Source organism: Bubalus kerabau, chromosome 6, assembly GCF_029407905.1.
Source record: "Bubalus kerabau isolate K-KA32 ecotype Philippines breed swamp buffalo chromosome 6, PCC_UOA_SB_1v2, whole genome shotgun sequence".
NCBI lineage: Eukaryota > Metazoa > Chordata > Mammalia > Artiodactyla > Bovidae > Bubalus > Bubalus kerabau.
The window spans coordinates 16943135-16971115 of NC_073629.1; the positions used below are offsets into that span (position 1 = coordinate 16943135).

The 27981-nt window shown below is 44.2% G+C and overlaps 1 protein-coding gene and 1 long non-coding RNA gene across 10 annotated transcripts; one reads left to right on the plus strand and one right to left on the minus strand.

Annotated features, from left to right (window-relative positions):
* Positions 1 to 27476, plus strand: TPM3 (tropomyosin 3). 9 transcript variants are annotated; one of them, XM_055584190.1, is made up of 10 exons: positions 1 to 211; positions 824 to 949; positions 12427 to 12560; positions 14153 to 14270; positions 14359 to 14429; positions 15111 to 15186; positions 16442 to 16504; positions 16678 to 16747; positions 17710 to 17788; positions 18514 to 24996. In XM_055584190.1, exons 1-10 carry the CDS (start codon positions 98 to 100, stop codon positions 18515 to 18517), a joined length of 855 nt encoding a protein of 284 aa, XP_055440165.1. In that variant the 5' UTR covers positions 1 to 97; the 3' UTR covers positions 18518 to 24996. The 9 variants fall into 9 exon arrangements, with proteins under 9 accessions (XP_055440165.1, XP_055440166.1, XP_055440164.1 ...); XM_055584188.1 differs by lacking the exon at positions 15111 to 15186 and adding an exon at positions 15739 to 15814 and having other exon boundaries at positions 2 to 211; XM_055584191.1 differs by lacking the exons at positions 17710 to 17788; positions 18514 to 24996 and adding an exon at positions 26114 to 27476.
* On the minus strand, positions 5391 to 5943 carry LOC129654698 (uncharacterized). Its single transcript, XR_008715572.1, has 2 exons — positions 5813 to 5943; positions 5391 to 5571 (listed from the first exon to the last, which is right to left on the minus strand). It is a non-coding gene; the product is annotated as an uncharacterized LOC129654698 (long non-coding RNA).
* Positions 27477 to 27981: the final 505 nt, after the last annotated feature.

Here is a 27981-nt window from a genome sequence, read left to right on the forward strand (position 1 = left end):
GGGGAGCTAGTCACTCAGCCAGCAGCCCCTCCTTTCTTGCCCTAGTCTCCAGTCCTCCAGTATTCACAGGTGAGCTCCCCAACGGCCACTGTTCACGATGGAGGCCATCAAGAAAAAGATGCAGATGCTGAAGCTGGACAAGGAGAACGCTCTGGATCGGGCAGAGCAAGCGGAAGCTGAGCAGAAGCAGGCAGAAGAAAGAAGTAAGCAGGTAGGCCTTAGCCTTGATTTCTCTTACTGGCTGGTGAACAAAACTGAAGTGGAAGAGTTTTGGTGGGAAAAGCAGTGACCACTGGTGCCAGCTCATCCTTTGGGCGGGAGGGACTCCTCTTCTTCCCCAGCCTCACAGCACATGAAGAGGGCATCTAGGGTATTTGCCTTAGACTGCCTGTGTGACCTTGTGAAAGTCAGTGACCCCTTCTGAGCCACAGTCTGTCTGCTCGATTTAAGTGGGAGTGGACCATGTTTTGGAATAACTCGTGACTTCTAGAGGAAAAGGTGGGAGCTTGGCATGCAGCATCTCTTTTCCCTTAAATGGGGTCACAGACATTGACATCTGAAGATATTTACCATCCCAATGTCTTAATGAAAACTCAGCATGGCCTGGTCATTTTAGGGTCAGAGATTACAAGGTCACAGGCCAAGGCCATAGCATAATTCCTGGGGCAGTTGGCTGAAACTGATGAAGAAGAAAGTGTGTTGTCTCTCTGAGGATGGTAATATACAGGGTGAACTCAGGGGTCTGTCAGGCTCAAGAGCCTAGGGTCTGAGTCTGCACTGTTGTGTATGTATGTCTTGTGTGTGACTCTTGGGGCTTCCATAGCTGGAAGATGAGCTGGCAGCCATGCAGAAGAAGCTGAAAGGGACAGAGGACGAGCTGGACAAGTATTCTGAAGCTTTGAAGGATGCCCAGGAGAAGCTGGAGCTGGCAGAGAAGAAAGCAGCTGATGTGAGTATAGGGAAACTGGGGGGTGGGTTTAACCTATGCAAATAGATCTTCATGTTAATAAGTGAATTCTAAACACACTTGGACATATACACACTTGTGGATTCTCAGAACATAGGCGTAGATACCCACATGCATTTTTCCCACATGCTGGTATACCCTTATTGGCACATACTTTCATTCTTTAAAACTTGCAGAAGTCTCATTTTTCTTACCCCCAATCCAGGAATTTAATTATCTTTCCCAGGACTTGGACAAAGGGAGGGAACTCCAAGTCCAGAGTGCTATCACTTACCCCACCTCCTCCCCCATGCCACATTCTTAGCTTTTGTGTCCAAGGACTGGCATGTAGATATGTGTATTAATAGGGAACCTCTCATCTCTCAACTGCCCAGCAGAGCTAGCTCAGATTTCACAATGGGACAAAGGAGGTCACACTGACCCTGGCCCTATATGGGTTTCTTTATCGTGGGCAATGTGGGCATCTGACCTTATGCTACAGAGATGCCATAGAAAGCACTGCTTATAGCACAGCTGAGAGAATCTTAATATCAGAAATAAGAAGGACCAGGGAGTAAAGTTGTTACCACCAGACCTCACTCTGTGACCTTGACTAAATTATTCAGCTTCTCTAGGGCTGAGTTTTCCCACTTGAAAATGAAATAAATTCTCTTTTCCACTTCACGTTATCTCATAGTCACCCATTTCCCTTTATCTCGTCAACCTTGAAGTTAACCACAAAGATAAACGAGAGACTACAAGAAAAGATTTGTGGAAGAAAAGTAACACAGGAATCTTAACAGCAACAAAAGAATGTTCTGGTATTGATGGAAATACAATTTTCAGCATTGAGTTAGTAAGAAAGTATTTTTAAAATCACACTTGGTTTTGGAAAACAGCTAGAAACAGAGCAGGAGGTTCAGCAACGTTTTCGGATGCTCTCATTCACTTCTTTACTATTAGGTTTCCGATCTCCCCGCTGGCTTTCTGCCGCTTTCAGTGACCTGGGGAAGCGCTGAGGGTTGTTGAATATATCATGCCAGAGGTCACAGACAGACAGCGTATTATATACATGATACGTGTTCATAGTTTCGAAGAGTTTACGCCACTGCAAACTATTCATTCTCCCTTTGTGGAAAACTGTGAACAACACAGGTTACTCCAGGACTTTGGGCTAGAGCTTGATGGCCTGCTGGACTTGCCTAACTTAGGTTACAAGGATAGATGACTGTATCTCTCTGGTTCAAATAAATGGGCAGAGGATTAAGTTTTCACAAATGGACACAATGTCAGGTTGATAACAATTTTGTAACAAAATTGTAACAACTCTCTGGGAAAGTCCTTAGGCTGGTATAGCTAGTATATGGGTTTGAGGAGGTATTTCCAGGAACAATGAAAAGAACAAACAAGATTAACCCAAGATTTGGGGAGAGAAAGAATGACATAGAGGCTCTAGACAATACACTGATACCATTGGGAAGATAAGGAATTTGTTGGAGATGAATTCTATTTGTCCTTACACATACACACGTAAGCACACATCAGCCCCCACCTAGACAGGGTCTACTCAGTATATTCATTTGAAAGAAACTTCTCATAGTCATATAGGAAGCTACCAAAACCATTTAAATATGTAAAGTATGGGTAAAAAAACCTCATTCAACTTCTCTCCCTCTTGTTAGCTTTCCCAAAAAGTCATTAAGTCCCCTCAGAGATATGTAAGAGAATAAGAAATAGGAGAAGCTTGTAGGCAAGAGGCAAACAAACTTGGGGTTAAGATGGAAACCCATCTTTTGAACTGTGGTGTTGGAGAAGACTCTTCAGAGTCCCTTGGACTGCAAGGTGATTCAACCAGTCTATCCTAAAGGAAATCAGTCCTGAATATCGAAGGACTGATGCTGAAGTTGAAGCTCCAGTACTCTGGACATCTGATGCAAAGAACTGACTCATTTGAAAATACCGTGATGCCGGGAAAGATTAAAGGCGGGAGGAGAAGGGGACGACAGAGGATGAGACGGTTGGATGGCATCACCAACTCAGTGGACATGAGTTTGAGTAAGCTCCTGGAGTTGGTGATGGACTGGGAAGCCTGGTGTGCTGCAGTCCATGGGGTCGCAAAGAGTCAGACACGACTGAGCGACTGAACTGAACTGAAGATGGAAACTGGAAGAAAGGTTTCTTTTCTCAAAGCTGGGGTCAGCAAACTATCAGGGTAAATGATGCTTTGGCCTGGTTTCCTACAAAGTTTTATTGGAGCATTTCCATGCCCATTCATTTACATATTGCCCTACTGACTTTCCCCCTACAAGAGAGTGGCAGCCACACACTATGGCCCACAAGGTTAGAAATATTTACTATCTAGCCCTTTACAGAAGTTTGTTGACTGCTGCCTCAAAGGGTCAAAGAAGAAAAGGAAGGCGTCTATGGGAATTGGGGAAAGCGCTAAATCAAGAGGAGGCAACAGGTTTCAAGTAGAGAGCATGGGTCAGAGTCAGCAGCACAGAATATATGCGTCTTTGAAGGGAGGGTGCTCTTTCTAATAGGAAGGGAGTTCACAGCTCAGCTTCAGCCCTTGAGATTAATAAACAAGTAAAGAGAGCATATTCTGTTCAGTTCAGTCGCTCAGTCGTGTCCGACTCTTTGCAACCCCATGAATCACAGCACACCAGTCCTCTCTGCCCATCCCCAACTCCCGGAGTTCACCCAAACTCATGTGCATCAAGAAGGTGATGCCATCCAGCCATCTCATCCTCTGTTGTCCCCTTCTCCTCCTGACCCCAATCCCTCCCAGCATCAGGGTCTTTTTCAATGAGTCAACTCTTCGCCTGAGGTGGCCAAAGTATTGGAGTTTCAGCCTCAGCATCAGTCCTTCCAATGAACACTCAGGACTGGTCTCCTTTAGGATGGACTGCTTGGATCCCCTTGCAGTCCAAGGGACTCTCAAGAGTCTTCTCCAACACCACAGTTCAAAAGCATCAATTCTTTGGTGCTCAGCTTTCTTTACAGTCCAACTCTCACATCCATACATGACCACTGGAAAAACCATAGCCTTGACTAGATGGACTTTTGCTGGCAAAGTCATATCTCTGCTTTTTAATATGCTATCTAGGTTGGTCATAACTTTCCTTCCAAGGAGTAAGCGTCTTTAAATTTCATGGCTGCGATCACCATTACTTTGATGTAAATATAAGGGGAAGAGAACCTGGGAGTCCTGGTTACCTGAGAAGCCAATTTGGAAAGCATAGGATTTGCTAGGACTCCTTGAACAAAGAAAGGGTGAGGGTGTGGCAAGGTCAGTCTGAACTTCATTTATTTCCTCCCTAAGTTCATCCAAGGTCCTTTTCATTTTTTAATTGTGAAAAATATGTACATAATGTAAAATTTGCCATTTTAACCATTTTTAAGTGTACAAGTAATTGGTGGTAAGAACATTCACACTGTGGTGCAACCATGTGGAAGGTTCTTTTGATCTGAGATGAAATCAGAAGCTGTTGAAGGTAAAACAAAAGGAGAATGCAATAGGTAGGACACACAAGTTATACTTTTTTCAAGGATAGGAGGTGAAAGGGGTGGGGAGAAGAGGGAGAGGACAGACATGTACACCTGTTGATATACTGTACTGTTGGTTACCAGGAAAACAATAGCACTAGGGCCCCTTGCTGCCCATCCATCATGCTTTTAAAGGTCATTAGGAGTCAGTCCACCTGTTTCCCTGGATCAAGAGAAGATTATCTGTTCAAATCTACCAGCCTCAGGAATGCAGTGGTGCTTTCAACACTCATTTGGTTTTTCTAAGATGAAGTCTTCTGCTTCTTCAGTAGGGCAAGGGAGCAGTGCAATAGTGTCCCCTGCTGATCAGCCCTGAGATGACAAAGTCTCATTTTTATTTCCATGGATTATGGATATCTCGTTAGATTTCTCCAAAGAGAGCTGGGAAAGTTCTTAGGCCATCAGGGCAGAGTTTACTGAAACTTCAAACCCTGCTTTTTTTCTTTCCATTTCCTGGGGGTAGCAGGGGCAGGGGCAGTAAATCAGTGTATAAGTTACTCTATCAAGCAAATTACTTACTGTCTGAGTTGTTTCTGTTTCCTCTGATTAGTCTAAATGCTCAGTATTTCTAAATGCAGATAGTTGAAGACAGCCTCTGGTGGCAGTGTCTTCAGAACAAGGCATTGAGCGCAGCACCAATGTCTTACTTATCAATCTTCTTGGGGGTCAGGATTCTTAATTTAAAATCCTGGTCGACATCCTAATTCTCTAGAGAAAAAGAGATCTGCACCACAGGAGAGGCTTATTACTATTACTTACTGAGAAGGTGGGAGGAATACAAAGAAATAAGAGGGAAGAGTAAAATCCTCCAGGCTCTTTATTACTGTGCTTCTAAAAATCCTGCATGGCAATGCCTGTAGGGGTGGTTTCTAACTGATAAATAGCTCCTGGGGTACGGGGAAGCAGTAGTAGTGTGAAATCGGTGAAAGTTCTAACGCAGAGGGAAGGCTGAGATTCTCAATACTATATGTTTTTCAGATGCTCCTATCAGTGCTGTTGCACAAAGGATTTCGTGACACTAGTCTGTAATAGAGGACTCCTTCTGATAAAATGGAGGCTTAAGACACATTCCTCACCTACAAAAGGAATTGTAAGCGATGATTAATTACAAAGTCCTGAATCATTCAAGGTTTGGAGAGGCTGGTAAATCACTGGTGTATACTGATTCTCAAAAGTATCAGGGGAAAAGACCAGTATTTTGAATAGAACACGTTCATAACTGGTGACAAACAGAACGAGAATTTTGCCAAACTGCCCATCTCTTCACCCCCCCATTAATTCCCTTCACGGACTTTCAGGAGATGGGAGAGCACCCACCTGAGCTGACTTTGAAAGGAGGCTGGAGAGCAGCACTCTTGAAGATGAGGCCCAGAAAGTCTTTTCTTAGCACTTGGGTTTGGAGCATTTGTGGGGTGGGTGAAGTAGAGGCTTGTGGGGTGTTTATGTTCTGGAGAGGTCACAGGGTGCCAGGAGTGAGAGGTCAACTGCGAGTGCGTAAAGGCCGCACAGGCCAACCATTGTGGGCAGCCTGCCCAGGGCCAGAGAGGCTTAACCACTACGCGCCTTCTGGTTACCATGGTAGCCCTCCTTCTTCCCAACCCCGCCCTCCTTTGCTGGCCGGAGGGAGAGTCTGGAAGCAGTCGCCCAGGGGTACTGGGCGGGCCCGCCCCTCGCTTTCGGCCGCGGGCCTCCGTCTAGTGGATTGCCTTCCCGCCCGCCTGGCGGTGGGAGGGCGCGGCAGTCGTAGCGTCACGTCCGGGCGGGTGGGTGAGTTCCGGTATTTCAGGGCGGAGCAGGCGGAAGTAGGGGTGAGAAGCGGCTGCAACGCCGAGCGGAGGAGGCAGTAACCCGTAGGCAAGCAGGAGCTGGGTGGGGACCATGGCCGGGATCACCACCATCGAGGCGGTGAAGCGCAAGATCCAGGTTCTGCAGCAGCAGGCCGATGATGCAGAGGAGAGGGCCGAGCGCCTCCAGCGGGAAGTGGAGGGAGAAAGACGGGCCCGAGAACAGGTACGGAGAAGGCGAGGCGCGGGAGGGAGAGGCAGGCGCTGGAGCAGATGGGACCCCGAAGTGGGGCCGGATTTTTGCGGTGGAGCACGGTCCTTAGGGGGCCGGTATAATCCGAGATGAAGTTGAAGTCCGGAGGATGGGTGGGGCTTAGCTTCACTTGGACCTCAAGTAGGTGAGGGGGAACACTGGCTGCTGGAGCAAGCAGACTTGACTTTTGAAGGAATTGAGCCTCACGGGGTCTGAGGCGTGGTTTTCTTCCTCTTTTCTCCCGGCTCATTCATTCAATCCCTCCGAGTAGGGCGCGGTCAAGGGAGGGGCTCAGCGGCCTCTCCCTCCCCCACTTACCCGGTGGGGTGGGGGACTTTGCTCTCGTTTGGGGTTTCCGGCCCAAAGGGTGAGAGTAGGTGGATGCCTCTCTGATCTGGAGGTGTGCAGAGCCGAAAGGGTGGGGGGTAGAGGGTGGGAACAGCCGGAAAGCCCCCGGCCTGGCCTGCTGGCAGCTTTTCCGCTCCCTCCTCCTGCTCAGGAAATGAGGCAGCAGTCGACTGAGGAAGCGCGGTGCCCTCCCTGGAGGAGGTTGAGGCCACAGCACCGCCTCCCATCCTCCGGTCTGGGGCCCTTTCCTCTTAGGGGGAACACTTGCAGCTGCTAAACCCACTCTGTCGACGTGAAACTGGAGGGGAGGAGATAGTACCTCGCTGCCTCTGTGAGTGCAAATATAGGAACCAACAAAACCTGCCTAGCTTCCATGACTACCTGGAAGGCGGGATCTTCTGCCAAATTCAGGCCTTTATTGCTGAAGTGTGAAGAGTGCAAGCTGAACCGTTTAAGAACACTTCTTCCAAGCAGAGCTGATAAAGCGAGAGTATGTGGTAGAGAATCTGATGGAGTGCCAATTTCTGTCAAGGTTTCTGGTTGCCCTAGGCAGTGTGGCTGATGGAGTTTCGAGGGGTCTTTTAAGTGATGTTACTACTCTGCTACGTTCCCAAGTACCCACTCTAGTGTCTTTTTTTTTTTTTTTTACGTTGAATAGTTGTTCAACTAAAAGTTGAAACATAATATGCTCATAGATTGAACGGTGATTCTTGAAACTGCTTTCTGTTGAGAAGTGGTGGGCTAGTTTTAGTAAGCCATAGGTTTTCCACGATCTAGGGTGCAGTCTAGTGGGTAGAACTGATTTCCTGAGTTGAGGTTTTGGTTTTGGAGGATCCTGAGGCTGGAGGGGAAAGTAACTGTTGCTAAAATTTGAAGACCTAATGAAAGAACTCTTGTGGTTTATTGGTATTCCTTGTTCTCCCCTCCCCACTTTTGGCTGCTCTTTTGGGGAGTGGCTGAGAATTAATGTTTTGGGGAAATGAGAGAAGCAGCTGCCCTCCAGGTTAATACTTAAAGATTGTTAGAATAGTAATTTCTTTTTACAACTGGACATGGAAATGCTGGGAGCTTCGTTTCCTCAGTCACTCATTTCTCAGTGGATTTTTCCTCTGTTCATTATGCTCCTAACTTCTAATTATCATTCTAGTGAGATGAACTGGCTGGGTGACTCCTTATGACTAGTGACACTTTCTCATCTCCTTTGTTCTGGAGACCAGATCCCCTTAAAGGGGGAGACAGGGTGGCTCTAAGGAACTGGCCATGTGTTGACCTAGAGCCAGGCTCAAAGTAAGGGCATGCTAGGAATGATTCTAGGGTCGATGATGTCATTACCCCCACCCTCAGTAGCCCCCAGGACTTGGTTTCCCCCCTAGAATGTCCTGGACATTCACTGCACTCAGGATTTGGTAATTTTCCTTGCAGGGAAATTTCACTCCTTTTTTTTCCCCACCTGGGCTCATAGATGAGAGAGCAAGAGTGAGCAGCTTCAGGTTTTTCTTAAGCTTCTCCCTCACTCAGAGCCTGCCAGATTTGCTTACTGAGCTGAGTGAGGTCTAGTGAGGAAGCCCTCACTCAGATGGGGAAGTAGAGTGATAGTTAAATATTTATGAAACCGGTATTTTCTACGGCCCAGCTTGAAAAGTGCCTAATCTTTTGACTTTCTGCTCTAGTGAACTTTGAATTCCTCCTGAGGAAACACCTGTGGGAAGGGAGGGGGGGAGTGTCTGAACTACCTGTTATCCTCTTAGGGCTTTCTGGAATGTGGATTTTGCAGGCTCTTCCCGCCTGGAGCTGGAAGCTCTGCCCTCCCTTATGCTATTGCATGCCATTAGTGGGATTGTCACCTAATTACTTTTCTGGTTGCTTTGTGTTATCAATCCAGCCCTTGTGGGAAGCTGAACAAGTCCAGAGCCAATTGAGTGGTTCTGGAAACCATCTCTACTGCTCTTGACCTGGAGATGCATCTTTTATAATGTAAGGTGAAGGTGAAGTCACTCAGTCATGTCAGACTCTTTGCGACCCCATGGACTGTAGCCTACCAGGCTTCTCCGTCCCTGGGATTCTCCAGGCAAGAATACTGAAGTGGGTTACCATTTCCTTCTCCAGAGCGTCTTCCCGACCCGGGGATCGAACCCAGGTCTCCCGCATTGGAGGCAAACGCTTTAATGTCTGAGCCACCAGGAAAGCCCATATATAATTATAATGTAGCAGCTTGTCAAATCCACTTTCCATTTTGAATCTCCTTTGTACTTTTTAGCGAAACTGAAACAGATGGCAACATAATATTTCAGTGCAGTCTTTTCCTTCATCTGTGTGTGTGTGTGTTGTGGTGGTGGTAAAGATACAGTGGTAAATGTTTACTATTTTAACCATTTTTAAGTGTACAATTCACCTTATCTGTTTTTAATACTTGTCTCCTAACTTCTGGTATTTCTCGCTCTTTTTTTTTTTCCTGGTCTAAAAAATTTAGGAATACTATTGAGGGAGTGAGTGGGCTTTGAACAGCAGTTTGATTGTGGCTATATTCCCAAATTCCTAGTCTGCAGGGGGTGGGTGGTGGTGGTGGTTAGAATGTCTGGCCATTGTGTAGCTCTCTTCTGTTTGTAGGGTCTGGTGGGATAAGCCACTGACTTTATCACCTTTCTTTGGTTGAGGTTTGCTTTTTTTTTTTCTTACTTCATAATAAGAGCACGTACTCATAGGGGAGAGGCAAATAGCCCTTTGCTCTGAGTGCCTCCGCTTAGTCTCCACCTTTGTTTACTCTGGAACAGATAACTGCTCCCTTCCTTCCAACTTGCCTCCCCCTTGAAATTTAAAGTCCCCAAGGACACAGTATCTCCCTGGGTAGATACATTTGTGAACACTGTAAACCAGAGCAGTCCTTTACTCACAGGGCTCAAGCCTAACTTTTCCGTTACTCTTTTCCTTTGAATTTCATCTCTGGCTTTTGTCTAAAAAGAGAAACCCTGGAGTGGCAGCATACCAGATTTAGGCTAATCCCCTTCTGTCCTTGGCCCTGATCTGCCTCTGAACACCAGTCTCCTGTCTTTCCTGCCTTGATGGGTATGGTGCTCTTGATGGGTATGGTATGGTGCTCTTGGGCAATCTCTTTAGTGTGAAGGATGGTAGCACTTAAACTCATTTCCTAGCTGAAGCTGTTGTCAGCCATCTTCTGAAGTGAGTCAGTCGCTGCTTTGTTCTCCTCTCTGGCCATCGGATCTTTGCTTACTGGGTAGGGGAGAATCCTATTATTACCTGAAGGAAGGATCTCACAGTGTACCTCCAGCCTAGGCAGGGGTGAGCGGGCTGAAAGATCAAAATCGCATGCTAGACCTAGGATGATAGACGGCATGAAGTTAATGTTTCCCATTGTCACCTGCAGAAGTTAGTCCCACTCAATCTCTGGGTACCACTTAATTGACCTGAAAGGGACAGGCATTGTTTGTAGGTTCTGGCTGGAAGGAAAAGTCAGGTAGGTGTCTTCCCTTATTCCTTTAAATATTAAACAGATCTTGATTCTGCAAGCTTTTGTTTCACTGTAAAGAAAACTGATCCTCTGTAGGAAGAGAAAAAAATAGAACAGTGACTACCTTGCTCTCCCTCTGCTCCCCACGGGGGTCTCCAAAGCTTTTGCTGTGGGATTCCCATCATGCGTTCTGTTTTTGGTACGGGCTTGTTCAGTGTGCGCATGCTCTGATTAGGGCACCAAGATGTGTTTTCTCCTCCTCCCTTTTCAGCCTTGCGAAGAATTCTATTGTAAATGCTGATTTGTGGGAGAAACTGCCCGAGCCAGCTTGTTGTCATGGAAACTATACACCCCCGCCCCCATAGCCTGTTATCTTTACTTCATTTGGGTAACTGCTGGTGAGCTGGGTGGGGACTTAGATTTCATGAGCTTGCTTCAAATCTGGGTTCCGTCTTCTTTTTTTTTTTTTAAGTTCTAGGCATCTGAAGATAGTGGGGTGGAGTAAATGATTGAACTGTCAGTTCTCAGTTCTTCTTTCACAGTTCTTGCCTGCTTGCCAGATTCATAATAACCTTGACCTGTTAGCCTTTTTGAGCTTGTGAGGTGAAATCTGTGTTGTCCTAGGTTTCCTGAGACAGGACCAGAGAATACTCATCTTTGTGCTATTTTGAATAGAGATGCAAACGGTTTCTTAGTAATTTCAGCTTATGTAGACATCTTGATTTTCTTTTCCTGTAGGGCAGTGGTTATATAGCCCCAGCTCCTGCAGTTCCTTGAATCGCCTATGTTTGTATTTGGAAATTTTTGTGTGCTATGTAACCCAGTTCTTAACAGGAGTCTTTTGGGCTATATCCCTTCCCATAGGGGCTGGTGGCCCAGATTATTTCTATAGCTACCCCCACCCCTGACTACCAGGAGGAAATCAGGGTAATAGAATTCAGGCACAATCTGGGCTGTAGAAGAGAGATCGTGTTTACCAAGCATTTGGATAAGCATCTGAACTGGGTAGTGTGCAGGGGAGATTAAATTCTTGTGCAGTTGTGACAGTCAGTGTACTTGCCACCAGCAAAGGTGTGGGGAAGGGAAGGGCAATCATAAGAGAGAGGCTTCTCTACCAGTAGAATTCTTGCTTATGTGGCTGCCTCCTTCTTTCCTTGCTTCTTATTCCATGGCCCAGGAAGAGGCATGGGATTACTTGGACTCCAACCTGTGCTTTTTATTGTGGGGTGGGAGCCAGGGAGAAGATTGTCATACACTGCAGTGGAGGGTGAGGCTAAGGGAGTGACTTGAGGAATAGATAGGGTCACAATTCAGAAATTCGGAGGGGTGGTGGTGGAAGGTCTGAGGGAACATTCTCTTCTGCCCCTAGTTTTTTTGGTAATGCCATCAAAGCAGATAATTTTAGCCCAAAGAAACTCCTTGTAGTCAACTTTTAAAACGCGGGAGGTGGGGGCCAGTTGAAAGGGTGGAAAGTCGGTATCCCGATATTCCATCCTTTTGTTTTCTGGTCTGAAGGTCCTTCTGGAAAACATTCTCTTGGCTCGTCATCCTCTTGTTGGGTGTGTTAGGGTAAGGTTATCAGAGGGTTAACAACTTGAGTTAAGCAGCAGATTAACAGATAATCCAAGATTCCATTCCCTCTTTGAGAAACCTTTATTTTTCTACTTTATGTGACACTTGGGAAAGCTGCTGCAGAATAAGACATGTCTCTGAGCCAGAACTCAGGCAGACCCCTTCACTTGGCTTACCTTTTCTGACACTAGCGCGTTTAGGAATTTGAACTGAGTCCAGAAAGGGGGTGGTACTAACTGACACTGGGCTGGGCAAGGAACTGAGTTTTGAAGTGCTTTTCCTGTGGAACATATGGGAATTCATTGATGGGAAAGGGAGGAAAATGCTTGTCATAATACAGAGTGTATAATCATGTCTGCTCGGTCTTACATGCATCTGAGTTAAGACAAGTTCTACCCTGCAAGACTCTGGCTTCCTCATGGTAGTATTCAGCCCGTCTTAGTGTCATAATTCAGTTTCTTTTCACCATGCCTCTGCTTCCTTTTCCCATTCTTTCACTTAAACACAGGCTGAGGCTGAGGTGGCCTCCTTGAACCGTAGGATCCAGCTGGTTGAAGAGGAGCTGGACCGAGCTCAAGAGCGCCTGGCCACTGCCCTGCAAAAGCTGGAGGAAGCTGAGAAAGCTGCTGATGAGAGTGAGAGGTATGTAGCGGGGCCTGATGAAGTGTGGATTTCAAAAGTTGTTCATAATGGCTCTAATCAAACAGGTTCCTTAAAAACCTATTTTTTAAAAAACAGTGATCTGTCTTTACACAGGATCTTCTTTCCTTCTGTCTCGCATATTCTCTACATATGAAAACCGACAGAGTAAGGGTTAGCTGGATCCATGACCCTTGTGTAATTAGTGTTTCTCTATAAATAAATTCACCTAGTAATAGGATCGCTGTAGTGGCCTCCATTTAGCACCCACTCAGAGGCAATGGCACCCCACTCCAGTACTCTTGCCTGGAAAATCCCATGGACGGAGGAGCCTGGTGGGCTGCAGTCCATGGGGTCACTAAGAGTCGAACATGACTGAGCGACTTCACTTTCACTTTTCACTTTCATGCATTGGAGAAGGAAATGGCAACCCACTCCAGTGTTCTTGCCTGGAGAATCCCAGGGACGGGGGAGCCTGGTGGGCTGCTGTCTATGGGGTTACACAGAGTCGGACACGACTGAAGCGACTTAGCAGCAGCAGCAGAGTGGTTCTCAAAGTGAGGTTCCAGACCAGCTACAGCAGGAATTTGGGAGAAAGTCCCATCAGCAGCCTCTGCCACTCATCAGTGGATCAGAGGTGGAGCCCAGCAATCACTGATTTAATAAGCTCTCTCGTCCCTGGCTGCACTGTTAGAATCATGGGAGTGCGTGGTAGGGATCTTTGGGGAGTTTAAAAAATGCATCAGAATGCCTGGGTCCCATCTCAAATCAGTTAGAACCCATTGTGAAAGGGGCCTGGCTATTTTTAAAGCTCTCCAGTAAATTCTGGGAGAGTACTGCATGGCCTCACTTGCAGGATCTCAGTTCCCCAACCAAGAATTAAACCCAGGACCCAGCAATGAAAGCCCAGAGCTCTAACCACTAGGCAACCAGAGAACTCCCCCCTCCATTGATAATTCTAATGTGTACCCAGGGTTAGAACCACAGTTCTTGAACCAGCTCATCTTTGTTGAAAATAGCCAATTGGCTTCTTGCCACATGTGACTTAAAATGAGAACAAAAGTGTGTGATGACTTGCACAAACTAAGACTTCGTAGAATTAAAAAAATTCCTTGTTGGGAGTACATTAACACAGAGCAGCCATGAAAATAAATAAGACAGCTATGTGTATACTATTATAGAATAGTGGCCAAATTATAGAAAGTGAGGAAAACAAATTGCAGAGCAGTGTAGCATGGTTCCTTTGGGGCGTGGGGAAAGGTGATGAGATTTTTGGTATATAAAACATTTCTGGAAGGATTATCAGGTATTCGATTACTTTTGATGAGCAGGACGAGAATTAGGGACACTTTTTGCATTAGACCTTTAGACTGTTCATTTAAATGTTTAATTTTTAAATAAGCATGTATTTATAAGAAAAGATTTTAAGCAGAATAATTCAACTAAGGTGAGAAGGTGCTATGAAAATTGTTTTGGAGCGATACAAGCAGAGAGGCATGGGCTTTACCTAGTGCAGTCCTGGGTCCCTTAGAGTTGAGCTGATGACAGACTCCCCAGGCTGTCAGCGCTGCATCTGTCCCTGTTGTTTCTGGCAGAGGTATGAAGGTTATTGAAAACCGAGCCTTAAAAGATGAAGAAAAAATGGAACTCCAGGAAATCCAACTCAAAGAAGCTAAGCACATTGCAGAAGAGGCAGACAGGAAGTATGAAGAGGTACGGCACTCTTCGCTTGTCCCTCTCTCTCCAGTGATATCGGCCCCTTCTTTGCTCCACTGAACTGAACCCATGTCTTTTCCCGTAGGTGGCTCGTAAGTTGGTGATTATTGAGGGAGACTTAGAGCGCACAGAGGAGCGAGCCGAGCTGGCAGAGTCGTGAGTATCTTGCCCCCCAAATCTTGCCGCACCATTCTGCTCCTTCCCTTTTGGCTTGGGCACTAATGTGAATAAACGAGCATTTCTTCAGCCTTGTTAAACAGGACCTAGAGAGTGGGAGTCATCTAGAGTGCTTTTTTCTTTTAGCCCCAAGAATGGTTTTGGGCTTTCTTAACTGTCTTAACTCACGCCATGTGACAAATGAGGCTTCCTGATTTCTTGTTGGGAGGGTTTATAAATTGAGGGGAAGATGAAATCTAAAAAAAAAAAAAAAAAAAAATGGTGAATTGTTGGCCAGCAGGCCTACTGGGTCCTTCCAGCTGGGTTCTGCTTCTCCTTGAGGCATTGAAGTGGCTGTGCTGACTTAAGATCTGTCTCTGTTTTTACTACTTCTCTAAGCTGCTGGGGAACTTTCGGGCAAAGGCAGACATGACCTGTTCCCCTGATGGCACCTTCTGGGCCTTGTTTAACAAAGTCCGTGCTGATACAGATTTATTTGTGCTTCCCTCGCATTTCCCTCTCCTAGACATGACATATCATGACCATGGTGATGTTTTTCTTTCCATTTTTTTTAAATTTTTTTTTCCCCATTTTGCTGCTTGTTTCCTTGCTGTGTTCCTTTTTGACCTTTCTCCCTCCCCACCACCTGGCTTGTGCGATCCCTGTGACTATCACTAACAGCCGTTGCCGAGAGATGGATGAGCAAATCAGACTGATGGACCAGAACCTGAAGTGTCTGAGTGCTGCTGAAGAAAAGGTACTAACCATTAAACCCACAGAGCGGTTCTGTGTATGGTGTGATTTTGTTTGGTTTTGTTTTTGTTCTGTTTTGCAGCTGCCTCCCCTCCACTGGTGGTTTGTTGAGTGCTTTCTCATCTCTTCATGGAATGCTCCATTCCTCTCCACTTACTTGGCATCTTTCATCTCTTCTTTCCTAATTACTTCACTGCCTCTCCACAGGGTCTCGCCTTCCCTTGGGTGATTTGGGGGACTCTTTGGGTGGGGCATCCGTTCCCACTTCCACCCCAGGTAGCTGTTCTGATTTGTTCCTGGTAGTGATTTCCCAGGTGTTCTCTTTACTAGTGTCCGCACACTCTGAGTCCCAGCCCAGGAGGGTCCAGCTCCTGATGTGTTCTCTGGTAGAGGGAGGGGGGTTGATGCTTGCCCAGATTACCTGGGATCTTCTCTTTTCCCCAGTATGCCTTCCAGCTCTCTCTACATATAGGTTCAATTCATGTCTGTGTGTCTCTCTCCCTTTTTTTATCTCTTCTTCCCCTTTCCTCTCCTGCGGTATTTAAAATATTCACAGTAAGTGTTCTGAGCTGGAGGAGGAGCTGAAGAATGTCACCAACAACCTCAAGTCTCTTGAGGCTCAGGCGGAGAAGGTAGGGGCTGGTTTGTAAAAGTGACAGGCTTTGGGGCCTGGGCCCAGCCCTGCCCTTGATGAAAAATGGGAGAAACTCATTCCTTATATAATCCAGTGAGAAGAATCCACCTATTTCTCTCCAGATTCGGGTTTAATGCCAATTCCCGTGCACTTTGATTGCTGTAGTTAAAGTAACTTCTTGGTCTCACATTCCCGGGGTGATGTTCTCCTCAGGCTGATACTGCTATGCTGATGTTTGGGGGCAACAAGTAGTATCAGATCTGAAACCTAATGGGCATAAAGAAAGATGGCTTGTCTTTAGCTTCTTGTGGGACTGTTTCAGCCACATGGCCTCCGAGTGTCGCCACATTTACTCATTAACCTGGAGGCAGGAAGAATGCCTTCCTGTGTTGATCAAAGCCTAGGTCCATTTTAAAAATAATGGTTCTGGTGGAGTCTGAGGTTATCATGGCGCCAAGGACATTGATTTGTGGGTTTTAAGGGCTGTTTGTTCTGAAACAGCCTTGTTCTTTCTCATGGATCAACACATTCAATCCAAGAGGATGTTGAATGTAAAGGTCGGGAGCGGGGTGTCATCTGTGTGAGTAATATCTATTTTGAGATGTTTATTCTACTTCTCTTACAGTACTCTCAAAAAGAAGACAAATATGAGGAAGAGATAAAGATTCTTACCGATAAACTCAAGGAGGTGAGCTGGGGTGATTATGTATGAGGAGGGGGGCCCCAAGGCATTGTGAGGCGTATAAGGTAGCTAGCTGGCTTTGGTTCTGAAAATTATAGAAGCAGAAGGTGGAAAAAATAAAGGCCCTTCTTGAATTGTCTTATTTATCTCTGATTCTGACTCATTTCATGTTCCCCTAGGCAGAGACCCGTGCTGAGTTTGCTGAGAGATCGGTAGCCAAGCTGGAAAAGACAATTGATGATTTGGAAGGTATGGAGCCTGGTGAGGGATTAAAATGATTACAGAGGAAGACCTTGCCCTTTGACCCTCTTCCCCTCAACACCAAAAGGATTTGGTAGTGACCTGGCATGCATCCTATGCCCTGTCCTATGCCACAGCCAGGTGAAGTGGGCCAGATCTTGGAACTGGATTTTTATACTTACTCTTTCCTTTAATAAGACTTAACCTAATATTCTGGAATTTGTATCCTCCCCTTGGAGGAGATTGGTCATGGCATGTACCCCCATGTCAACCCATGGCTACTTTGGGCAATCTTGTTCACCACTCAAGTTGAAGGGGGGCCTCACCAAGGGACGCAGCGGTGGAATGACCACTTCTCAGAGCTGACCAATGCCAGGGGCTTTCTGAATGCTTCCTGCCCCTGCAATTTGGCAGCTGCATCTACCCTAACAAGGGAAAGTTTGTACTTTGCTCTGAGAAGTCTGAGATATGCTGCTTTGGTACACTCTGGGTAGCAGAATATTCTTTGGGCGAGTTTGGGGCAGGCAACCTGTAGAGCAAAGGGGCCAAGAATATTGGTCATGCTTGGTAGGTCTGAATATTAAGTGTCTGAGTATTAATGTATATTTTCTCCTTTTTCTATTTTAGTTAAATTCGGTGTTAACACTACTAGGAATTGGGTTTGCTGGGTGGGAGTGGTATCCTCTTGAGTGCCTTTGGTAATTGGAATTTCTAGTCACAACTATGCCCAGGTTCTCAACCTTTGCTGCAATTAATTAGAGGTATCAGAGGTATCAAGAAGTCTGGTTGGTCTTGGGGACAGTGGATCTGAAAATGCCAGTCATGGCTACCAGGATAGATATTCTCCTCAAGGTGGGATTAGACCCATGGTCACGCTTTCCCTCATTTCTAACGATTCCCTCTCTTCATCTGCTTCTGATACCTTTTACTCTGTGTCCTCATTCCTCCCTGTGGTTCCTGTGCCTGTCCAGATGAGCTCTATGCCCAGAAACTGAAGTACAAGGCCATTAGCGAGGAGCTGGACCACGCCCTCAATGACATGACCTCTATGTAACTATCTGACAGCAGAGTGGGGCTGGGACCTTGGCTTGTGGGTGGGTGGGGGTACAGACTGCATAGTGTGCTCTGCTTTTGTCTTCTGGAAACTAGAATCTCCACTCTTATCTTTAAAACATTGGTGCTGGTTACTTGTTGGCAAAAGCTGCGGAGGCATGTAATCCTGGATCAGTGGTAGAACCCTGATCTACGTGTAATTTTTGTACTTTTTATTCATCGTCCCTTCATTATGACACCGGGATTTTTCCCGTTTCTTTCTTAAGTTTCATCTCAGAAGAGTTACTGCTTAAGATAATCGTGTTGTCATACAATTAAAGAACTAGGGCCCAGAGAGCCAGTGACTTGGGCCATAGCACCCAGACTTCCTGGTGTGTATGGCTTGTACCCTGATACTGAAGTTCAGGTGAAACACCCGTGATTGGAAACACCAAATTCACCTAAAAGGCTGAGCCAAGTCCCAGAGCAAGCCAGGTAGTAAAAAGCACCAAAAAGAGTTGTGGGGGCCTTCATCTGTTTGCTGTGGATCCCTGATCCTTGACGCTAATCTGCCTTTTCCCCCACTAACCTGAAAAGAAGCCAAATAACTCAGGCTGCAGTATCTGGCTGTCTTTTATCATTCCTACTGCCACCGACCTTTTTCTCCTCTTCCTCTCTCCCAAATTGCTGTCTAGATTGATGCTTGTCCTTCTCACCTAGAGTCTCCTTACTTTTTCACACAGATAATTATCACCGTTTCTGCTCTGTTCTGGATCTACCCCCTTTCCTCGGGGAACCCAACGCCCCACTCTCGCTCTGGATTCCATTTGGGTCAGCCTGGCTGATCCCCAAGGCATTAAGATGGGCGGGGGGCGGGGAGGTGGCCACAAAACAACTTATGTATTCTCTTCCACCCCTCACCCCAAATTAAAATGTTAAGCTGCCGGAAGCCTCATGCTACCCTGCATTTGTGTCATTGACAAAGCTGCTGCTGTCCCTAAAAAGGAGCCTTGGGGGTGTGATGTGGGGCGCAGCTATTGTAGGCTCTCCCTCCTCTGACTTATATAATCAAAGCCACTTTTGTGTGTGTCTATTTTTTCTTGACATTTAAATTCAACTGATCTATCAGAGTGGTAGACTAGGAGAGGTTCCTTAGAACAGGAGCTCTAGTTTGACACTCAAGCTGAATGAAATTATCTAAGTCCTTTACTTCCAGGTTCTTAAATCGTCCTGTCTGGAATGTGTGTCTTCTGCTTAGGTTCTTCTTTTAGAGGCCACTGAAGTACCTCTCAATATATCCTCTCTATCCTTTTACCAGTGGTTCATCCTCAGAATACTTGGTGGACCCAAATATGTGACTGCTGAAATTGACTAAGTATATTGCCCCAAGTCAGAGAACATACATAATAGGTAGAATTTCCAGCAGTTACAAACCTTTCTTACATATTTGAGGCTCACTACTATTTGCCTGCTAGTATATGCTAATGGAATATAAGTGATAAATGATTGTTACTGGAAAAATGAAAACAATCAGTAATGCATATTTCAAATATTATACACAGGTACCACTTTTTTAGTACATGCATAAATATGGTAAATTGCTTCTAGTAGGATTGTTCCTAAATTCATGTTGTGGAATTAAATACCAACCTTCCGGAAATTCCTATGCTGATTTACATAGCAGAGATAGTTTAATCTCAGTAGGGTAATCATAGATTATACTTATCTAAGTACCTAAGTGTAATCCACTTAGTACTTCAGTTTCTTAGCATAGTATATATTTAAAATTTGGCTTTCTTTTAAACAGATACAGCCAGGTCTAGAGGTTTTCTCTAATTTAAAACTTTAGGTCCCATTGAATTCGGTTTTCTTTCTGTCTATACCATTTCTTTTTGCCATACAGCCTTTGTGATTAAGGTACAGGTTATCACTAGTTTAGGCACAGGGTATTAAGACGGAGGCATCTTCCTTACTCTCAGGTTGCTCAGAATCTAGTAGGAGAGAAAACATATGTATAAAACTAAAGATGATGTGTGATGAGTACCCCAAATAATGTAGTACCCTCAGAGGGAGGAAGAGGTTGATTGCAGTGCTGGTGATAAGAAAAGTGTCATGATAGGAGGCACATACCAGTTACTTAATAAACATGTTAAAACTTTCCTCTTCATTTTTACTGGATTCCAAAAGATTGCATTTTTGACAGTTTGGTTGAAGGAAAGTGGATCTTGAGCATTTTCATCAGGGAAGCAAAAGAACAAAGGCTAGAATTGGGAAGGACACCAGAGGTTTAAGGGTCCATTTAGATAAACTAGGGAATACGTATATGCTGTAATCAGGCTCGGGAGTTTTAATTTTGTTTTGTAGGTGATGGGGGTTCCACTAGAGATTTTGAACAAGGATGTGTTCTGAATGGAAGAGTTAATTTGGCAACTAAGTTAAGAACATATTGGGAGAAAAAAAAAAAAGAACATATTGGAAAGGGAGCAGATTATCAAAGTGATCCATTAAGGCAGTGATTCCCAGATTTTGTTCATTTGCATACCACTTTTGACTGCTTTTTCCATATTTACATGCAGGCTACATTATTTTTTTTTAATTTACTCATTTTAAAATTTCTTATGCTAAAAAAAAAAATTCTTACACTACACAATTCTAACTTGAAATCAAAAGTTTTGACATGTGCTAGTGTTTTTTTCCTAATGAACATTAAAGTCATATAGCTAATTAAGTTCACAAAAGTATGCTGTCTGCAATCTTCTCACATATCACTAACAGTGACTGTACCACAGTTTAGGAAATACTTGGTTATGTTATTGCAGTTTCCTGGGGAGAAAAATCTGACCTAGATAGTGGTATTAGGGGATGGTGCTGACCATGGGCATTATGAAGGGTGGTCACCAAATGCAAGAAGGAAGCATCAAGGATGACTGGTTTTGAACCTAGGGAAATGGTGGTATTAAAGGTGTAGGGAGGTCATATGGTCCTGGTTTGGGAAGGCAAGGGAATAAGTCTGTAAAACTAGCTGGTATCCAAGATGAAAACAAATCCTAGCACTTGAAGGGAAGAGTTTGATACAAGAGAGATTTAGGAGTCCGTGAGGTTGGCAGGCAGTTTAGGCCATGGAAGTAAATTTGAATCCTAAAGACAATTGCAAATGTAAAACGAAAAACTAAGCAGAGGAAAATCTGTGTAGAGGTGGAAGCCAAATGGAACTGGTTGGAAGGATAGAAGAAATGAGTAACTTTTAAAAAAATTTGAATTACTCGGTGATTTCCAGTGATTCTCCACTTTAACAGGTAGAGAAGGATGATAATTGAAAATTATGAAAACATAATTGTCATTGATGCTTTTTATTAATCTGAGGGTATGTTTTGAGCATTAAGGACAAGGAGAGGAGCCATACTTCAAGGAGCAGAAGCAAATTGATGGAAAGGAAAAAAGAGGCATGGAGTATAGTCTAGAACAATGATGTCTGTCCGAACCTTTGACGGTGATTTCCAGTATCGCAGCCACCAGCCACATGGGGCTGTTGAATACTCAGTGTGGCTAGTGTGACCCAGGAACTAAATTCTAATTCTGCTTACTTTTAGTTCTGAATTTAATTAACCACATGTGGCTAGTGGCTGCTGCGTTCATTGTATAGTACCAGCTGTTTTAGTATGTGGGCAGAAGAATGGACTTTGGCACAGAGGAAGGCTTCCAACAAAGGAAAGAACTAAGAATGGAGAAAGAAGAGTGAGGTGTAGAAACCATCTTTACTTGAGCCAAGACTTGCTATGGGAATAGGGTGAAGCATCAGAGCATTGGTAATCTCAGAGCAAAGTGCCTCACCCCTTAACTTTCCTCATCTTAATTTCTAAGAAAAAAACACAGGCTGATGTGTTGGGATCCATTCTTCCCTTCCTCGTTACCATTGTTGGGACAAGGAATAAAACAAAATGAGACTGGATCCCAGGTTACCTGACCGGTGGAACTGACCTGTTATGTTAGTCAGCCTTGTCTTAGCCACACCCAGACTCTTCCATTCACATGATATTGGTTGAATATTCCTTAGCCTTAACATGAGGGAGGAGTTAAAAAAAAAAAAAAAAGCAAAATCTGTTTTACGTCATTCCTTGAATGTGAGTCTTTAACACTGATAGAGTTCCCCTTATTCCAGGCACTGCCATCCTTTTCCTGTTACAGAATGAAATTGACCTGATTCAGACTAGTGAAGCCTAAGAATGTGTAGCATCCGTGGGATTATTCCCGGAAAGGAAAATCAGACCAAAGGGGGATTCTCTGACTTGTTTTTGTTTGTTCGTTTTATTTGCTCTTACAGGGAACCAAGAAATTTAATGAACTAGTATCTGGTCCTGAATTTTTAGTTAATAGAAATAACAGAGTTAGAAACCTTACTTATTACAAAGTTCAAGGTGAGAAAACAATCACATTTATCTTTCTGACCTTATGCAATTCTAAAGGAACTAGAAGTTCTAGGATTTAATCAGGCAATAAAATGCTCCCACTTCTTCTCTGCCTCTTTATTTCTTCTCTAAGTGAAACAAAACTCTCCCTGACCAGACTTTTTAGAGTTAGGATCCTAATAACAGCTATCTTTCCTAAGATAGTGGGAGTCACACTAAGACTAACTTAGATATAGGTGTTATGGAACAGCCAGATTGCAAATGGTCTCTGGATGTAATATAACACCAAAAAGTTCAAGGAATGAGATTTCAACACAATCTGAACCCCTACTGTTTGTCAGGATTGCCCCAGTGAATAAGACAGGTCCAATCCCAGGCCTGATGGACTAGTGTAGGCTAGTACAGTGTCTCTCGGTGGTCGACTTTAGCCCTTTAGGTCAGGATAATTCTGGGATGTACAGAACAATGCTATTTATTGCTGTCCTCTGCCCAATAAATAGGTCAGACCCTCCAGTTGTGACAATTGAAACCCGCCCTCACACATTTCTCAATTCCCCTCTAGGGGGAGGGGAGGGAGAGTATTCCTCCTATTGTGATACTGGTTTAGTAGGAAGTGCAGTTTGTAAAATTCTCTCCAGTTCTGCCCCTTAATATAAGGGGCAGAAACTCGTGTTTTTTGGTTATTCCCCCCCAGGATCTTTTTATACATGTATGTTTTCTGTTTTGGATAGTGTACACAAAGTGGCAAGTATTATTGGGAACACACTAGTCCCCAGCTTCTGGGTAGAACTGGGAAAACCTCAGTCCAGAAGGCAAGGCAACTGGGCAGTGCCCACAGTGAGCCCACAGAGAAGACAGAGAAGTCTTTTTCATATTGAGTTTCTGAGACCATTTTGAAACAGACTGTAAAACAAAGGAAGAAACTTGTTTATGAACACCAGAGGCTGATACTAGGAGTGGACTAGGAAGACCTATCCCTCAGTTTCCATTACCCTTGTGTTGGTCACATGAGTTTGGAGTCACTGTAGCCCGTCTTTTTTCTTTATTAAAAAAAATTTTTTTTTCCTTGTGATGAGAACTTCTAGGATGACTCTTTAAAAACACCTTTTGTATATAAAACATACAGAGCATACTGACTAGATTATATTGTACATTACATCTCTAGTACTTATTTATTTTATAACTGGAAGTTTATACCTTTTGACTACCTTCATCCAATACCCCCATACACACACTCTCCCCCTCTGGTAACCACAAATTTGATCTCTTTTTCTGTGAGACTGTTGAAGTATAATTGACTTATAACACTATGTTTGTATTAGTTACTGATGCACAACATAGTGATTTGATATTTCTATACAAGACGATCACCACTCTCTACCTCTTTAAGATGTGCTCCAAGTGGAAAATCCAGATAAAGCTAGGGGATTTGAGCACTTAATTACTTGTATCAGGAACGCTTTTAGTTAAGACACATCATAATAGCAGCTTAAATAAATATGGGGTTATTTTTCTCTCATAATAAAAAGTCTTGATTTGAGCAGCTTTGGCTTGATGTAGTTGGGGTTTCTGTGATTCTTATGGCCCTTTTTTCTTAGTTGAAATTTGCAACTCGAGTCATCATATCCATGTTCCAGTCAAGAAAGGCGGCTAGTTTTTTCCAGAAGCCCCCAGACACACTACCTCCTACATCATTGGCCAGAACTGGATCATGTGATTACCCTAAGCTGCTACTGAGGCTGGAGAAACAGGATAGTCTTGACTGGCTTGCATTAGTAATCCACCTTCCCTGAGGCTGGCGACTGTGGCCACTAACAGGTTTGGTGAAGTTGGGTTTTGATTGGATGTGCCACTATGATAGGTCTTTCACTCAACACCTACCACAAAAAGCCTTACAAAGTGTAGGGTTGAGTGAGTATGGGCTATGTATCCCAGTCTCCCGTTCATAATGCTGTATTGAATGCTTTTATAGAAAAATATTCAACTATTCACATCGGTTCCTTATAAACTCTAATTTTTAAAGTAAATTTATTTCTTATGAGCCAACTGTATTCCTTCTTTTGCTGTGTTTCACTTGTCTCAGTTTCTTAACCCAGGGAATAAATACTGTGAAGGAGATATTTTTCTCCCTCAAAATGTCATCCTTTCAGCTTGTTAGCCTGCATTTTTTATTTTATTCCTCTGTTGGTCTTTTTACCAACTGACTGTATCCTCCTTGCATCCATCCAGCCTTACAGATGCATGTTATGTATACCAGGTAGTTGAAAGTCTCAAGATTTACTTCTGGTACTCTACTAATTTTCCCTTTTTCTCTTTCTCCTCCTCTTTTTCCTCTCCTTCTCTTGTTTTCTCTTCTCTCCATTGCTGCTGCAGAGCGTCTCTACAGCCAACTTGAGCGAAACCGCCTGCTTTCTAATGAGCTGAAGCTAACGCTGCATGATCTATGTGACTGATGGGCAGGGCTCACTGATGCCCATTAAACCGAGCTTACGGCTCACGCCACTGACCTGGACCCCAGCAAAAAGCTGATTGTCTTTTTAAAGTTATTATTTTGCCCTAAGCAAGTCGCTTTTTAATTGGAACAGTTAGAATAGTGTTATCTTCCTTACTGCACTGTAAAGTGGGAACAGTTAACATCAATACTGCCTTCCTACGCTTTTCAAGAGGTGTGGGTGATGAAGGGAGGGACCTGAGAGATTATAATGAGGAAATCTGGGAGAGTTCTCTGTTTTCCACCCGTATGCTGCTCTTTGACTTGTGCACTGACTGTGGGATATGTTGCTTGCATGAATGTTTTCTAACAATAAAAGGACTGACTTGACAAGATGTTGTAACTGCTTCATCTGCAGGCCCGAGGATGGGCCCTTCTGACTGGGTAGAAAAAAAGACAAGGGAAAGAAAGGGGTGTGGGATATGAATAGGTCAGTGTTGCCATTCGCTTCCTTGAGTTGAAGAGCATTTTCCCTACCTCCCTAGAGCAGAGAGTGGTTTGCTTGCTGGGCAGCTTTGATTCTCCTTGATGTTCAGCTGCTGGTTTTCTTCGTGACATTTTCCCTATTTTTCCTCGTGCTTCTTTTTCCTGGTATAATGTTTAATTGTAAGTAACTGTGTCACAGGTTAGTTCCTGAAGAATAACTCTGTGAAAGTCTCAACTGATGTTTTGCTTACAAGGATATGTTTTGCAGTATTCTTTTTTTGTTTTGTTTTTAATTTGGGTGCATCAAATCTTAGTTGTGGCATGTGGAATCTTCAACCTTAGTTTCAGCATGCAGGATTTAGTTCCCTGACCAGGAAGCAAACCTGGGCTCCCTTCCCTGCATTGGGAGCTCAGAGTCTTAGCCACTAGACCACCAGGGAAGTCCCTGTTTTGTTGTATTCATGACTTTGTTTTCTTTCTAGATTCTCTGACTTAGCTATGGGGGTTCTTTTATTTATCCCACTAGTCATTCCTCTCCTCTCTACTTGTTGAGGAAAACCTGTAGTGCATGGGGATCCTATTGTACTCAAATTTTCAAGTTGAGATTCTGCTGTTTCTACTGGTAGAAACATGCCCATCCTTGTTGTCAATGTCAGACTCCAGCAGGCTATTTGGAGCAGATGTTATCCTGTGGGCAAAGACTTAGAAGAGTGGATGGCTGATGGTTTAACTTAAGGCCACCTCCTTCAGTGACTGAAAACTGAAAGCCTTGGTTGGGGTGTGGGGAGGAGAGGAAATGATAAGGTCCCCAGCTCCCTCCCCTAGAAGTCCAGCAACACGTGTAACTTCCGTAGGCAAGTCTGAGGCCCTGAAAAACCGCGTGATGCAATAGCTCACTTCTGTGGCTGAGACGGCAGCTGCTTTATTAGTCTGCAGCTTCCCTGCAACAGGAGCAATTCTCAGAATGGGTAGACCTTGAAATTTACTTCTTTTATAACATCTCTCCTTTACCCCCATTAGATAAACTGAAATGCACCAAAGAGGAGCACCTCTGTACACAAAGGATGCTGGACCAGACTCTGCTTGACCTGAATGAGATGTAGAGCACCCCAGCCCCGCCCTGCCGCTGCTCCTCCCTCTCACCCCGACTCCGCTGGGGCCAGCCTGCCCGAAGCTGACCTTTAAACTGAGGGCTGATCTTTAACTGGAAGGCTGCTTTCTCCTTTCGCCACCTCTCCCACCCCCCTACTCCTGTGTCCTTTTCGCCAAACTGTCTCTGCCTCTCCCCAGAAATTCCAGTTGGGCTAGAGGCTGAGCACCTTTGGGAACAACGTTTAAGGGAATGTGAGCACAATGCAAAGTGTCTTTAAAAGCATGTTGTGATGTACACATTTTGTAATTACCTTTTTTGTTGTTGATGTAACAGCCATTTGTAAAAAAACATTCCAGATAATTCCGTAGTTCTGAAGCAGCAGTCTAATCCCTTTCTCACTTTTGGAAGGTAACATTTCAGCTTAATGCATATTGCCTTCTCCAGAGAGAAAGGGAAAAGGTTTGGGCCTGCCTTACTGAGAGCCTAGCAGCCCAGAGAAAGGCTCCATTTGGGGAAACCTCATTGCCCTGTAAAAAGTACCTGCCAAACCAGAAAGATGATTCCAGGAGGAGTTAGCCAAAAAAAAAAAAAAAGTGCTGTTCAGGTTTTCAGCTTTATAGTATCTTTGGACAACCTTTTTTCTTCTTTTTTCATCAGAAGTGACGAAACAATTAAGATGGTGAAACCTCTGAGACCAAATCCTTGTCCCAGCTCTACCCTGTTCCCAACTGCTCACAGAATGGATCATGTGCCCGTTATGTTGAAGTGACCACTTATTTGCTCTCCTGCCTCCTTGAAAGAAAGGAAAGAAAATTATGTTTTGCCACTGATTTAGCCATATGAAACTCATCTCATCACCCTTTTCTGGGTCTGAAGCTGCTGTCTCTAAAAGTGCCATCTCATTGTGCTTTGTATCGGTTAGTGCTGGAGAAATCTTGAAAAGCATATGTACAAAACTTTTAAAATTTTATATTATTTTGGAACGTTGCTTCTTTGGGGTTGAGGCACACTGGTCACCCCTCTGCCTGTGAGAGCTCTCTACAGTCTGTGGGCCAGCAGTGTGCTGATCTTTTAAAGTTTCTTTCCCTACCCAATCCCCCTTTTTTGATGAGGTTTCAGTGAGGTCTGTTAGGTGTGCATCCTGCAGCTTAATTGGCTTAAAATGTTCTCTCCTTTGGTGTGGTCTTCTTTGGGGACCAACTGGGAGAAAAAAAAAAAAACAATAGTGTAACTGTTTTGATACTGAAAATTGATAAATGTCTTTTTGAAATAAAGAACCAGTCCCTCCAACCTTCAGAAGTACTTGCTTTTATTTCCCAGTCCAAATGGGCTTTCTCCACAGGAGCTAAGTTTGGGTAAAGATCAGATCTTTGTGGGTGGCAGCAGTAGGATTTGACGCAGCGCACACGCTTTGGAGGTTGTCCAAACTGGGGTCAACTCAGCTCTAGATCTCTAGTTGTGTGTTCTTATGTCAATCATTTAGTTTCATTATCTGTAAAATAAAGATAATATGTATTTTTAGGTAAATGTAAAGATTAGAAATAACATTTATGTGTCAGACGTTGAATATTAATGTTACTTAATCGGACACTGGCATCATCAGGGTCAGCTATGCATTTCCTTTACAATCATGCTTATTCTTTCTCATAAATCCCAGATTTATTGGACTCTGCTCACTAAACAATTTCAATAATATGACACTGATTACATACTCTTATACATGTGTGGTTTTAGTAAACTGTCCTGAGACAGCCTTTGAGCTAATACTTTGTTAGATATTTGGAGAAAACAAGTT

Excerpts from the sequence above, each read along its gene's own strand:
- TPM3 (XM_055584191.1), top strand. The coding sequence starts at position 98 with ATGGAGGCCATCAAGAAAAAGATGCAGATGCTGAAGCTGGACAAGGAG. Across the intron at positions 16,505-16,677 it reads TTACCGATAAACTCAAGGAG|GCAGAGACCCGTGCTGAGTT; the intron begins GTGAGCTGGGGT and ends ATGTTCCCCTAG. Across the intron at positions 16,748-26,113 it reads GACAATTGATGATTTGGAAG|ATAAACTGAAATGCACCAAA; the intron begins GTATGGAGCCTG and ends TACCCCCATTAG.